This window comes from Odocoileus virginianus, chromosome 4, assembly GCF_023699985.2.
Source record: "Odocoileus virginianus isolate 20LAN1187 ecotype Illinois chromosome 4, Ovbor_1.2, whole genome shotgun sequence".
NCBI classification, from domain to species: Eukaryota; Metazoa; Chordata; class Mammalia; order Artiodactyla; family Cervidae; genus Odocoileus; species Odocoileus virginianus.
In genome coordinates this window covers 8,825,635-8,841,446 of record NC_069677.1, presented here as the reverse complement: position 1 = coordinate 8,841,446, position 15,812 = coordinate 8,825,635, and the positions used below count along the sequence as shown (strand labels likewise).

General features: G+C 33.8%; 1 protein-coding gene across 11 annotated transcripts in view; it reads left to right on the top strand.

Moving 5' to 3' along the window:
* GOLGB1 (golgin B1) overlaps window positions 1–15,812 on the top strand; it is a 74,564-nt gene that overhangs the window by 24,828 nt on the left and 33,924 nt on the right. For all 11 annotated transcript variants that reach the window (XM_070466044.1, XM_070466043.1, XM_070466040.1 and 8 more), the window contains 3 exons: window positions 704–819; window positions 10,470–10,584; window positions 13,141–13,214. In XM_070466044.1, coding sequence (XP_070322145.1) covers window positions 704–819; window positions 10,470–10,584; window positions 13,141–13,214 — 305 coding nt within the window. The remainder of the gene's footprint in view (window positions 1–703; window positions 820–10,469; window positions 10,585–13,140; window positions 13,215–15,812) is intronic.

The window sequence follows — 15,812 nt, the reverse complement described above, 5'->3', positions numbered from 1 at the left end:
GTTGCGAAGGTAGGGAGACTAAATTATATGGAGTCAGCCTTACTTCTAAAGATGGATCTGAATGCTTTTCTTATAGGTGAAAATTTCTTTTTAAAGGAAATTTTTATCCTTTAAGGAGATTTAAGGAAAACTTATTTTTTAAATATGTTATTATTAAAGTATTAATAATACATGTCTCTGATTTAGTTTAATTCTGTTAGATTGGCATACAGGAAAGATTTTAGAAAGCATTAAATTGAAGATCTGTGTTGAAGAAAGCTGAACATTAACCAAAAAGCCTTGCAGGGCATTACATGGGGACAGTGTGTTACCTGAACTTGCTGGTCTCTTAACTGAACCATGCTGATGTTCAAAACTGTGTGCTAGAATCTCAGTAGGATTTTTAATGCTTGTGCGGAGACTGAAGAAAATAAAAAACATATAGGGCATTTTCAAGGGGAAAGGAAAAATGACTTTTTAAAAATATACCTAGGCCTGTTTTATTTTGCCTTTGAAGGAGGCTTACTGAGCTGTCCTTTGGTCCTTGAGAGTAATTAAACAGATTATAAAAATGTTGTCATGTAAAATATGCTGGCATTATGTTTTAATTAAGATAATTGAACCAGAATAAACAGCATATGGTCTACCCCTAGAAGATAATAACTCATTAAGTTTCAGATGTAAGCCAAAGATCATTTCAATCTACTTATTTTCCTTTCCGTAGATCAACTCCAGCAAAAATCCGAAGAAATTAACCGATTTCTAAATAAGCCACCATTGCTAAAACATGAAACAGCATCTCAGACTTGTTCGCCAGATGTTTCTCATGAGGGCACACAGGTAATTACATGTGTACTTCTTATGAATATGATCTGTTTGTCTTTGCTGTATGTGTACTTGGGTGTTCTAATAGAATTTATTCTAGAAAGCAGTATAAGCCTTCTGTCTTTTCTGCCTGATAAAATCCTTTTTTTTTTTTTTTTTTTGAGGCAATTCCATTTGAAAGGAATCCTGAAAAGTGTCCCAAAAATGAATAATGAGGAAAAAGTAGATAGTGAACACCATGACCTCAGGAGATTTTCTAATTTTAAAATCTTAAAAAAGAAATCTTAATATGTTGTATTAGAGAAAAGTCATTAATTTTAATGTTATAATCAGTTTTCCCAGTCAGGAGTACAATTTTGCTTTTGGTAGGCTGAGATTTGATCAGGTTTTCAGTATACAATTTAGTCTAACCAAACTTAAGTCTATTGTAAAAGTCATAATGGTCACATTAATCAGCTAATGGTAAAAAGTTTAATTGCCTATTAATTGGCCAGTATATTCTCTCTGCCTTCTATAAAAATCTCTGGGAAGTTATGTTTTAATTGCCAGAAGCTGCTTATTAAGCTTGAATATCAGAACAAGGAAAGTTAGTTTGATGACTTAGTTAGTGTCAAGCTGGGATAACTAGATTAATTCATCTCCATTATAAGATTATACCCTTCCAAACTGACAGATACGTTGGTCAGCAGAGTACCACAGTCCCTGGGCAGTACTTTACACTGACAAAAATGTTTGTTTCCTGGTTTTGCCATCTAGGCTTTCCAGTCTCTTCAATTCTCCCATTCTCAACTTTTTGCTCTTATATTTTGTTAAGACATTTTTCAGCAACTCTAAAAAATTCTAAGAATTTTATAGTGAACACTTGCATACCTACCACATAGATTTTATCAATATGTACTATATTTGCATTATCGTTTATCTATCCATTTATTCATCTACCAATTCATCTGAATTTTTTATGTTTCACAGTAAGTTGTAGACATCAGTATATTTTTCTCTAAATATTTTAGCATGCATACCATTGAGTAGATTTTAATATTTATGTATAGTTCTTTTTCTTTGAAGCATGATTTACAAAACACAAAATGTATAAGTATTAAATGTGCTATTCATTGATTGGCATGATAAAATGATGTGCATTTTATCAAATGCATTACTCAAATCCCTTTCAAGACATATCACCTTACACAGTACCCTTTTGCAGTCAACCCCATTACTCTCCTCCAGAGATGAACCAGTGTTCTATTTTTTCACCTTAGATTAATTTTCCATGTTTTATAGCCTATTAATGTAATCATATAGTTATATTCTTTTGTATAAAACTTCTTTCACCCAGCATATTTTGAGATTCATTTATGTTATTGCATATATCATAATTGATTGTTTTCTGAGAAGTATTTCATTTTATGAATGTACTGCATTTTCCTTTTGCATGATTGTGCTATAATTTCCTTTTGATAGATACTTGGGTTTTTTATGTTTTGGCTGTTATGAATTAAGCTGCTGTGGACATTCTTGTACAAGTATTTATGTGGACATATGTTTTCATTCATCTTTGTCAAGTGCTAGTTGAGGAAACTCTGGGCCATAGAGTAAGAATGCATTTAGCTTTATTGGGAAATGCTGGATCTTTTGCCAAAGTGATTTTAATATTTATGTGTGTGCTCAGTTGTGTCCGACTCTGCCATCCCATGGACTGTAGCCTGCTCAGCTAGGCTCTTCTGTCCATGGGATTTTTCCAGGCAAGAATGCTGGTGTGGTTTGCTGTTTCTTCTTCCAGGGGATCTTCCCAGCCCAGGAATCGAACCCATGTCTCCTGCATTGGCAGGTGAATTCTTTACCACTGAGCACTTTCTTGCCTAATATATATGAGAGTTCCAGTGGCTTACATCTTCCCTAAGATTTTGTATTGTCAATTTAAAAATTTTAATCATTCTAATGGGTATGTATTAGTAGGTTGTTGGGATTTAAATTTGCTTTTCCCTGATGACAAATGACGTTGAACATGTTTTTCGGAGATCCTTGGACATTTGTATTTCTTGTTTTGGTGAAGTATCTTTTCATGTTATTTCCTCATTTTGAAAGTTGAGGTTTTTTTTTTAACCTATTTGTCAAGTTGTAGTAATTCTTTATGCACCCTAAATGCCAGTTTATTATCAGGCATGTTTGGTGAATATTTTCTCCATGCTGTGGCTTGCTTCTTGTTTTCTTCATAATGCCCTTTAATTAGGAGTCATTTGCAATTTCAGTTTTCTTTTCTGGTTGTAATTTTCTGTGTCCTGTCTCTGAAATCTTTGCTTAACCGCAGGTTATGAACATACTTACTTATATAGGAACATACTCTCTTATATTTTCTTCCACAAGCCACATAGTTCTAGCTTTCAGAGTTAAGACTATGAACCTCAATAAATTTTTATATGTGGTGTAAGATAAAGAGTCAAGGTTTATTTTTTTTCCTATATGGATATCCAGTTGTTTCAGCATCATTTCTTAGAAATACTTTACTTTCCTCATTAGATTGCTTTGTTAACTTTGTTGAAAGCAAATTTATGAGCTTTCTGTTCTATTGATCTGTCATTTCTTATGCCTGTATCACAGTGTTTTCATTACTGTAATTTTGAATCAAATATTATAAATCCTCTGACTTTGTTCTTCTTTTTAAGATTTCTTTGATTATTCCAGGTTCTTTACATTTCCAGAGAAATTGTACAGTTAACTTTATCAAATTCTATTTGAAAAAAAACTGGATGGGATTTTGAATTAGCATTGTGTCGAATCTATAGATCAGTTTAGGGAGGATTGACATCTTAATACTACTGAACTTTTCATTTCATGAGTATAGTATCTCTCTTCACTTACTAAGATCTTCATTATTTTTTTGATTTAAATTTTATTTTTAATTGTAGAATAATTACAATATTGTGATTGTTTTTGCCATACATCAGCATTAATCAATGGTAGGTATACATATGTTCCCTCCCTTTTGTAGCCCTTTCCCACCTCTCTGCCCTTCCCACCCCTCTAGGTCTTCACAGAACACTGGCTTTGGGTTCCCTGCATCAGGCAGCAAACTCCCACTGGCTGCTTTACATATGGTGATGTGTATGTTTCAATGCTGTTCTCTCAAATCATCCCACCCTTTCCTTCCCCCACTGTGTCCAAAAGTCTGTTCTAGAAGTGTGTGTCTCCTTTGCTGCCCTGCAAGTAGGCTTATCAGTACTGTCCTTCTAGATTCTACATATTTGTGTTAATATGCAATACTTGTCTTTTTCTTTAACTCACTGCACTCTTTATAATAGGCTCTAGGTTCATCCACCTCATTAGAACTAACTCAAATGTGTTCCTTTTTATAGCAGACTAATATTCCATTATGTATATGTACCACAACTTCCTTATCCATTCATCTGTCTATGGGCATCTAGGTTGCTTTCATGTCCTAGCTATTGTAAATAGTACTGCTGTGAACATAGGGATATATGTCTTTTTCAGTTATGGTTTCCTCAGAATATAATCTCAGTCATGGGATTGCTGGGTCATCTGGTATTTTTATTCCTAGTTTTTCAAGGAATCTCCATACTGTTCTCCATAGTGGCTGTATCAATTTGCATTCCCACCAACAGTGTAAGTGGGTTCCCTTCTCTCTGCACTCTCTCCAGCATTTATTGTTTGTAGACTTTGATAATTGTCATTCTGACCACTGTGAGATGATATCTCATTGTAGTTTTGATTTGCATTTCTCTAATAGTGTATGCTGTTGAGCATCTTTAATGTCTCTCAGCACTGGTTTGTAGTTTTGGTTGGAGGAGTTATGCATGTTTTAGAATTTATTCTGAAATAGTTCATATTTTTTAATGCTATTGTAGATGGAATTTATTCTCTTTTCATTTTCCAATTGTTTGTTGCTTGTATATAAGTATACAATTGAATTTTGCTTATGTGAACTTGATATTTATTGTATTAGTTCTGGACTCTTTGTAAATTCCTTAGGATTTCCTGCATAAACAGTCATGTCATCTGCAAATTAAGACAAGTTTACTCCTTTCTAATCTTTATGCCTTTATTTCTTTTTCATTCAATGGCTAGGACATTCACAACATTGTTTAATGAAAGTGGTAATATTGGGCCTTCTGGCATTTTTCCTGATCTTAGGGGAAAGTATCCCATATCTTACCATTAGCTGTGCGGCTAGACTTAAGTCTTCCATGAATGTTCTTTATCAGATTGAGGATGTTCCCCTCAACTCCTAGTTTGGTAAGAATTGGTATTAGATTTTGCCAAATGCCTTATCTGCATTTATTGAAATGACCACATGGATTTTCTTCTTTATTCTGTTAATGTGGTACAGTACTTTAATGGATAAACCTGACTTGGTCATAAAATATTACACTTTTTATTCACTGCTGACTTTGATTTAATACTATTTTGTGGAGCATTTTTCTGTGTGTACTTATAAAGGGTTTTAGTCGTGAAGGTTTTCCTCTGTTTTGAAGTGCTTTGTCAGATTTTGGTGTTAGAGTTAATATGGCATCAAAAACACAAGTTGGCAAGTGTTCCCTTCTGTTTTCTGGGAGTTTTTGTAAAATTAGTATTATTTCTCAGGAGTTTGAAAGAATTCACCATTGCAACCATCTGGGTCTGAAGTTGACAATGAATTTCTTCTGCAGATATGAGACTAATAAGATTTCCTTTTTCATCTTGTACCAGTTGGATTTTTGTTTTGTTTTGTCCATTTCATTGAAGAAGTCAAATTTTTGTTATAATGGTGGTTGTAATATTCTCTTTTTAATGCTTGTATACCCTGTGTAGTGATACCCACCTCTACCCTATTACTGTTTTTTTTAGATTTAAGATATAATTAACATATAACATTGTATAAATTTAAGATATCCAACTTGTTGATTTGATACCTGTATATCTTGCAACAGAGTTACCACCATAACATTAGTGAATACCTCCACCATGATACATAATTATCAGTTCTTTTCTGTCCTGAGAACATTTAAGATCTAATCTCTTAGCAACTTTGAAATGTATACATTATTGCTCATTATAATCACAATGCTGGGTATTAGATCTTCAAAACTTGTTCATCTTCTAACTGCAAATTTCTACTGTTTGATTTGTGCTTCATTTTCTTGATCAGACTAAACTAGAAATTGACTTTTTAAAAAAATATTTTCAAAGAACCAAATTTTAACCTTGTTAATTTTCTTTGTTTTTACTTTTACTGTTTTTTGATCCTTGGTATTTCTTTCTGTTTATTTGGTTTTACTTTTCTTTTTCTACCTTCTTAAGGTATGACTTTATATCAAACACTTCAGATCTTTTCTCGTTTAAACATTTAAAGTATACAGTTCCCTTTTAAGCACATGGTTTGATATGTTGTGTTTTTATCATTCAGTTTTTGAAGCATTTTCTAATTCTCCTTGTGATTTCATCTTTGATCATGGATTATTTAGAAGTGTGTTGTTTAATTATCCAGATATTTGGTTTTATTTATAGATATCTTATTGTTATTATTGACTTCTAATTTAATTTCATTATGATCAGATAACATGTTCTATATTATTTCAGTTCTTTGAAATTTATAGAGACTTGTTTTATGACACAGCATATGGTCTGTCTTGATGAATATAGCTTGTGTGTATGCCAAGTCACTTCAGTCGTGTCTGACTCTTTGCGATTCCATGGACTGCAGCCTGCCAGGCTCCTCTGTTCATGGGATTTTCCAGGCAAGAACATGAGTGGGTTGCCATTCCCTTCTCCTGGGGATCTTCTCAACCCAAAGATTGATGCTGAGTCTCCTGCATTGCAGGCAAATTCTTTACCATCTGAGCTACCAGGGAAGCTATACAATATAATATTGTATAAACATCATTTAAATCATAGTATTATTTAGGTTATCTTTGTTTTGACTGCTTTTAGTCTAGTTGTTAAAACTAGACTAATTTTTTTAACAGTTGACAAAATTTATTATCTGTTCATAATAAGTTCTTAACAAATTAAACATAGACAAATGTATCTCAATGTAATAAAGGCCATATATGACAAGTCCAGAGCTAACAATCAGGTTCAATGGTGAAAGGTTGAAAGATTTTCTCCTTATATCGGGAACTTATTCTGGTATTTATCCTATTGTATACAGCTAGAGTTCATTCCTTTGTATTGTTGAGAATGTTGTACATATCACAGTTTGGTTATCTGTTTACTTGTTGATGGGCAAATTTGGATTATTGACAGTTTTGGACTGACAAATAAAGCTACTATGGATATTCTTTTAAAAATCTTTGTTTGGACCTGTGCTTTCTTTACTCTCAGTAAATACCTAGAAGTGACGTATCTGTATAATATTGGCGATTTTAAGACAGACATTGCCAGGTAGTTTTCCAAAGTGGTATTACCATTTTCTGTTCCCATCAGCAGTGTATGAGAGTTCTGGGGATAAATCTCACCTGGTAGTTATTTATTATCCTTATACTTTTCTTGGATTCAGTTGCTAAAATTTTGCTTTAAAGTTTTACATCTGTGTTTATGATGAATATTTGTCCGTCTGTAATTTTCTGTAATATCTTTTCCTGGGTTTGCTCTATGTGTAAACCTGGCCTTCTAGAATAAACTGGGGAGTATTCTTTCCTTTTCACTTCTTTGGAGTGATTTTGTATAGACTTGGTATTATTTTTTCCTTAAATGTTTTGTGAAAATTCATCAGTGAAGCTGTCTAGTCTTGATGTTTTCTTTGTGGAAGCATTGTCTGTGTAGATTCTGTTTGTTTCATAACTATTTGGCTATTTAGGTTATCTATTTGTTCTGGAGTGAACTTTGGTATTTTAATATCTTTTAGGAGATTTGTCCATATAAAGTGTCAAATTTATAGGCAAAAATTATTCATAATAGTCTAATTATTCTTTTAACATACATAGACTCTGTAGTGACATTACCTCTTCCATTTCTGATACTGGTAATTTGTGTTTTCTTTCTTATGCAGGTAAGAGTGTCCAGAGGTTTATTAATTTTTAGTAATCTCAAAACCAGCTTTGACTTCATTGATTCTGTCTTGTTCTCTATTTTTTATTTTATTGATTTCTGCTTTGATTTTCATTATTTCCTTTCTAACACTTTAGACTTGATTTTCTCATTTCTTAGCTTCTTAAGGTGAAAGCCAAGACCATTACTTTGAGACCTTTCTTATTTCTAATATAGGCATTTTGCATTTAAAATTCCCCCCCCCTGAAATCTACTTTAGTAGCATCCCACAAATTCGGTTGTATTTTCATTTTCACTCAGTTAAAGCTACTAATTTTCCTTTTAATTTCTTCTTTGCCCCCTGGGTTACTTAGTTTCTAAATACTTGGGGGTCTTTCTGTTATTGATTTTTATTTTAATTCTCTTGTGGTCAGAGCACATGTTTTGTATGACTTGACTCTTAGAATTGATTGAGACTTGTTTTATGGCCCAGAATATTGTTTATTTTGTTCGATGTTGCATATGTACTTGAAAATAGTCTGCTTTTGTTGGCTGGAATGTTTTATAAATGTCAATCGTGTAAAGTTAGTCAATAGTGTTATTCAAGTGTACTATATCTTTGCTGCTTCTCTGCCTGTTTGTTCTCTCAGTTATTGAAAGGAGTATTGAAATCTCATAGTTGTGGATGTATTTACAGTTCTCTCAGTTTTTGCATCATATATTTTCAAGATGTGTTATTAGGGGCTTAAACATTTAGGATGTTTATGTCTTCTTGATTATCAAGTGACCCATAGATATTATGAAATGATCTTCTTTATCCTTGGTAACATTCTTTGCTTTGAAATGTACTTTTGTCTGATATTAATATAGTTATTCTACTTTTTTGAGTAATATTAACATGGTGTATCTTTTTTCACTCTTTAACTTATTTTATCTTTATATTTAAAGCTTATATGAAGTGTAGAGTTTGAATCTACTTTTTATCCCATTTGTCAATCTCTGCCCTTTACTTGGAGTGTTCAGATCATTTTTTATTAACGTTGCCATTGATACCGTTTTAAGTCTCTCACCTTGCTATTTGTTTTCCATTTTTCCAACTTTTTGCCTTTTACATTTTTACTTTTCCTTCCTTTAAAAAAATTGATTGAATGTTTTTTACAATTCTGTTTTTCTCCCTTTTCATCTTATTAGCTATAATTCTTTATTTTGTTACAATAGTGACTGCATTAAGGATTATGCTGCTGTTGCTTAGTCACTTTAGTCATGTCCAGCTGTTTGCCACCCTATAGTCTGTAGCCCTCCAGGCTCCTCTGTCTATGGGATTCTCTAGGCAAGAGTACTAGAGTGGATTGCTATGACCTCCTCCAGGGGATCTTCCCAACCCAAGGATCGAACCCACTTCTCTTATGTCTACCTGCATTGGCAGGCATGTTCTTTATAACCTGGGAAGCCCATTAGGGATTATAGTTGCATTTTAATCACAGTTAACCTGCATATAATATTGTGCTGTTTCATGTGTAGAATAAAAACCTTACAATTGTATACTTGTATTTATTCATTCTTGGGACTTAGTTATTATTTTACTTATACATATGTTATAAACAAAAAACACAAAAATATGACATGTTACAAACAAAAATTTTTTTACTTTCGTTTAGTCAGTTATCTTTCAGGAGATTCAAATGATAAGAAAATAAATCTTAATTACCATTGCAGTTTCCATTTCTGGTGCTTTTCTTTAGGGTAGATCCAGAATTGGCAGTCTCTGTAAAGAGTCAAATGATAAATATCTTAGGCTTTTAAGCCATAACTTTATTTGCAAAAACAGGTAGAAGGCTCTAAACTTTGCCAAACTCTGGTGTAGTTTCTATTTCCATCTTGTGTCATTTTCCTTCTGCCCAAAGGACTTCCTTTAATGTGTGTGTGTACGCTCTTGAGCACACAAGTCTGCTGGTAAGGGGTTCTTATAACTCTTGTGTGTTTGAAGAAATCTTTGTGCTCTGCAGTTTTTAAAAGATACCTAAAAGCTAACTATAGAATTTTATATTAATAGGTTTTTTTCTTTTGATACTTTAAGGCTATTACTACACTCTTTTTTCTTGTATTTTGTTTTTTGTAAGAAATCTACTGTCTTCTTTGTCTCTTTTTTTAAATTTCCTGATTGCTTTTAGGATTTTATCACTGGTTTTGAACACTTTGGTTATGATGTGCCTTCGCATAGTTTTCTTCATGTTTCTTGTGCTTGGAATTTGCCTTTTAAATCTCTGTGTTTATAGTTTGCTTCAATCTGGAAAATTTTCTGCCATTAATTAGTCCACTATTTTTTCTGACTTCTCTCTTCCTTTGAAGACTCCATTTACACACATACTAGATTACTTGAAGTTTTTCCAGAACTCATAATGAGCTTTTAATTTTTTGAATTGAAAATTTTCTTTCGTGTGTAATAGACTTGGAAAATCCAGGCTTTGGTCTTAAATTCAAAAGTCAGTGAACTAGAAATTTGTGTGAAAGATTTCATCTTTCTATCTTCAGATGAAAAGCATTGCTTTAAAGATTACCTAGGCAGATAAGTAGATGCTATTTTTAAAGTATTTTCAAGGCTGGAGAACTTTTAGAACACAAAAATGCCAGAGGCTGTCTGGGCATTAGTGTGAGAGTTTTGCACTGGAGAATCATTAATTTGTTGTCTTTCTCCAATTTAGGCAGTCACTGAAGAGATTATTGCCTTTTTGCAGAAGAGAGTGGTAGAACTAGAGAATGAAAAGGGAGCCTTGCTCCTTAATTCTGTAGAGCTGGAGGAGCTGAAAGCTGAGAATGGTACGTATAAATGAAAACCATAATTCTCTGACCTCTTAACCAACAACTTTTATCACTGTACATATATAACATGTAGATTCTATGATAATACAGATCTTAGCACAGCTGATAGTTATTGAAGTTAGGATTAATACACAGTAAACAATTTGAACATAATACCAGTGTTTACATAAATATAACATTTTGCATTATGGGCTTTAAATGCTGCAGGAGATCTGTATTATATTCATTTTGGAGTGGCCAAGGAATCCTCTCAGCTGTATGGCTTGAATAGGACCTTAATAAGACAATGACTTTTTAAATAGGTAAAATAGAGAAAGGACTTTTCCAGTAACAAATTTGTGGGATGAGGTAACAGAGATCAGTATAAATAAAGATTTAGAGGTAGAAGCCATTTTGGTTTTTGCTCATGCTATATACTGCTTAGAACCTTATCCTTTTTCTCTAGCCTGGCTATTTCTTGAACTCATCTTTCAGGCCTCAACTAGGGCATTAACTTTTTGAGAAGTTGGTCCTAATCTCCCAAAGTTGGCTTAAATGCATTTTTGTGCTTCTGAAATTCATTTTCAAGGGCAGGGGTCATTTTTTTTTCCCCCATCTTTTGCTTTACCCTTTACCAGGAACTAGAATAGTACCTGGCAAATGAGTGACATCTGAATAATGTTTTGTTGGATAGACCTAAATTTAGCGCTTTATTCTATTGAACTGTGTGTGAACAGTTAGTAAGAATGAAAATATACTTCCTTCCTTTTGTCACCTGCTTCACAAGGACCTTATAGCTTTAGTAACTTGTAGTTAATAATGCTTCACTTATCTAATTTATCCTGGAGTAACTGACTACCATGCTTTAAGAGTGAGAATGAATACCAAGTAAAGTTCATACCATTTCCTAAAGTCTGTACCAAAATTTCCAACTTAACCATTTTGCAGTTCCACTTAGCTATAAACTAAGATATGTAGGGATCATATACCTTTATTAGACTAGTCCTACCATTGCTGATAAAGAATACCACACATTCAACTCATTATTCAACCCACTTAAACCACTTCTCTGAGACCTTATTCATGATGTTTATTTTGCAATTTTGCAAGCAGTCTCTGTCACTTTCATGTGGCTCATTATGGTTGAGAGGTTACATGAGTTCCATTCTCTTTGCTCTTTACTGCAGGGGTCACTGGCTCTAAGGTTTTCTGTATTAGTTTTCATATCTGGTTACCCTTGTTTTATGAGTCATGTTCTATTAATATTAAACTCACCTTTTGTGCTTCCATTTCTACCACTGTGCTCCTTCCTCAAATACTTGTGAAATGTCTGAACATATTATATACAGTCTTGAATTCATTTGTTTCATGAATGGTCATTTATTCATTCAGCAAATATCTGTGGTGCCTTTCCTATGTACTGGGGACTACTCTAGTTACTGAGGATACTGCTCTGAACATATTAGAAGACAAGACAGGCCATAAACATGTATATACATAAGAAAATTTCAGAGAGTGGTAAATACTAGGATAAAAATAGAACAGGCTACTTCCACATGTGCTTGGGGGAAGGAGAAAGTAGTGTCAGAGTGGTCAGGGTAGGCCTCTCTGATCACTGCTTACCTGAATGATGAAAAGGGGACCGCCACACAAAAAGAGGCTGAGCAAATCTCCTTCCAAGCAGGGAAGAGCAGTGTAAACACCCTGAGGTGTGAATAAACTTGATATGTTTGCAGATAGAAACAAGGCCAGTGTTCTTGGAAGTAGAGTGAGCAAAAGGGGGGCAGTATAAAGTTTGTAGAAAAAGTGGGGTCAAATCATGTGGGTCATATTAAAACACTTGGATGTAGTGTAAAAAATAAGCTCTTTTGTTTGTTTCGTATACTTGTCTTAGCTTCTCAGAAAGAGGATAAACTTCTTGGGGGCTTACTAATACTCAATATTTTTATCTTCCAAGGTACTACTGCCCTTTTTAGATGCCCACATTGTAACAAGACATGGGGTCGAACTCAGAAGACTGAATTCTGATCCTAGCTGTATGAACTAGCTATAGGACATGTCATTTCTTTGTTTCCTCATATGGTCATTGAAGAGATTGGATAGCTCCCTTCTATGCTAAAATTTGATGTCCTTATGAACATATGTGAAAGAATGTAGAAGACATTTTAAGTGCTATATTAATACATGATGTATAATATGAACACAGAAAAGTTATAGATAAGTTGCATTTATTTCCCTAGAATTCCCAAATTATGCTGCAGAAATAGCTTTTTGTCATGTGCTCTGGCTTTTTTCCCCCCCTTTAAAGCCTTCTACTATTTATTATACTTCACTCAAGTTAATCATTAATGCTTCTATCCTTCTGTCTTATATCTCATCTTTTCATCTTCTTTTGCCACTTCTTTATTTTAATAAAATAAGTGTTTTATCTCCCCCAAACTATTCTGTCTGTTCTTTCCTCTTGGTTATTTCATGCATCTCAAATAGCCTCACACACATACATACCTCTGGTTTTTTTTTCCCCCAAACACTTCTACATTTACCTTCTAAGGCTGTTTATTTTGTGACTTTCAGAAAAACTGTCCTCTCAGATTACTCTCCTGGAGTCTCAGAAGAGAACTGGAGAGATAGATAGAGAAGTCCATGAGGTAAGTGATGCATTCTTAAAATAATCAGAATATGAGCTTGATCAGGGGAGGTGGTTTCAAGCCTAAGCTTTTGTACAGTTTTCTAATGCCAACAGAGAATTACATTACCTAGAAAGTGAGATTTAAGAGAGCCGTAATTTTATTATTTCTCATTTACTTTCATTTGTTTATAAATATTTGGACATTTTATTTGTCCTGAACCAACGCAAGTACAGTAGCATTTATTTGGGATTTGACATCCTATTTTGCATGCTGAGTTATTATTTATCTCAACTTCTTTGCCCATCTCAGAAAAGTTTCTCAGTAAAGAAATTAGGCAAAAATCTCCAGTCTCTCCCCACCACCCCCTTCTCATGTGGCACAGTTTCACTTAGAATTATATTCAAAAGGTATCCTTAGAGAATGGTGTTTTTTATAACCTGAAACTTATTATAAGAAATGTGTGATTGCTCAATATTCTGCTAATTTAAGATGACTGTTAGCTGTATTGTGTTTAATTGTCCTTCCATTTAGGAAGTCAGTGATAAGGAATTTCCTGGTGGTCCAGTGGTTAGGACTCCATGCTTTCACTGCCAAGGGCCTGGGTTTGATCCCTGATCAGGGAACTAAGATCACACAAGCCATGTGGCATGGCCAGAAAAAAAAAAGAAGTGAGTGATAGGCTCATAAATGGCCTTGAGGAATAATGTAACTTCTTTACAATAGTGTCTGCTTACTTATTGTATTAGAGTTCTCTAGAGAAACAGAATTAATAGGAAGTGAAATATACATAGACAGGGTTTATTTTAAGGAATTCGCTCATGTAATTGTGGAGGCTGACAAATTCAAAACTGCAGGGTAGGCTAGCTAGCACACTGGAGACCCAGAGAGAAGTTGCAGTTTGAATCTGAAGGTAGTCTGCAGACTTTCTTCTTTTTGGAAGAGGGCCATCATTTTTTGGTTATGGCCTTTAACCTATTAGGTGAAGCCCATCCACATTATGGAGAGCAGCCTGCTTTACTCAGAGTCTGCTGGTTTAAATCTTAACTTTATCTAAAAATACCTCAACAGAAACATTTGGAGTAATGTTTGACCAAGTATCTCAGTGTTATGTGCTAACCAAGTTGAGGCATAAAGTTAACCTCCACATTTACATTCAATTACGTTTTCATATGATGTTCTGTTCACAAAACTGTGAAAAGTGGACTAAATTTTGAAAATAATTTTAACATTATATGGTTTCTGACAAATTATGAGAGTTTAGTAGTGAAAAATGAATCTTGTTTAGCCAAGGAGATGCTTAAAGTTTTAAGATGCCTAGCAATTAATGTCTGGTGAAAATGAGAGAGCTCAGAATGGAAGGGCAGATAAGAAATATGGGAATCTATTAAGAAAAACAAAATATCGAGAAGGGAGAGCAAACAGGAAACAGCGGAAAAGGAAGGGGGAAAAAGCTCCACAGAAATTGTAAAAGGAAGGGTGACTAAGATAATTCCTTGGGATAAAAGAGAGTGACTAGAAAGTGTCCATAGGAAATGTAAACACAGTCTAAAGGGGAAGACTAGTACTAGAAGGAAAAGTGAGAGTGGCTAGAAAGAGCAGAGTTTTCCAGTTTCTGCTCTCTGATGTATAATATTGACTTAAAAAAAAAAATCAAGCCAAAGTTAATTGAATTCTATAAATAGGATAGGGAGCAGCAGAAAATGAGACTAAGGGAAGGAAGAGAGTGAGTGAAGTGGCATGACAGATAGTTAGTAAAGAGGAAATAAGAATACTTAGGATATGAGAGAGACCAAAAAAAGGAGTTAATTATATTTCCATCTTCTGGCAAAAGTCATGCCTTGACTATATTAGATTTTTCATGTATGTAGGAATGGATAAATAGTAATGTTACATGAAGAAATTATAAAGGAACTTTTCCTCTGCTAAAAAAAAAATGTGTCCAGTTTTGGTTTCCAGAAATTTGAGTAGAAGTAATACAAAGAGTGAAGAATTTTAAATGATTAAAAGTGCTAATGAAAAATGATTAGATAATAACTTTGTGTAAAGTAATATATAGTTCTAAAGTAATGATTTCTTTTCTTTTACTCAGTGGCTGAATATGATACCAAGATAATAGGTAATATTCATTGAGGGCTCACTATGTGCCAGCTTCTGCTAGTGAATGGCAGAGATGTGAACTCTGGCAGCTGAGCTGCAGAGCTTGTGCTCTTGGCCACCACATTGTCTGACAATCCCCTGTTTTTGTTTTTGTTTTTTGTCCTTCATATCAAGTTGGAATTTTTTTAGGGAGGGGGAAGAAAAGCTGCTGTTGACAAAGATGGGTATTTTGTTATGTATATGGTCCCCAAACTCATTTAATAAGATACTAAATTTACCATGAAATTCACTGGTTTTTTCCCAGGAAGACAATTATTAGAAATAATTTATATAGATTGAGCAGCCTAATACAGTAAGCTTTGTAATAGTAACTTGGTTAATATTTTGTCAGACGGGTCCATAATTTTTTCCCAAGCCCCAGCAGAACTCTTCTTTGATTATTTTATCCTGGTAATTTATCTTAATCAACTTGTCTGATAATCTCTTTGTCTGTTCACAGCTATCTTATCTAATACTTCC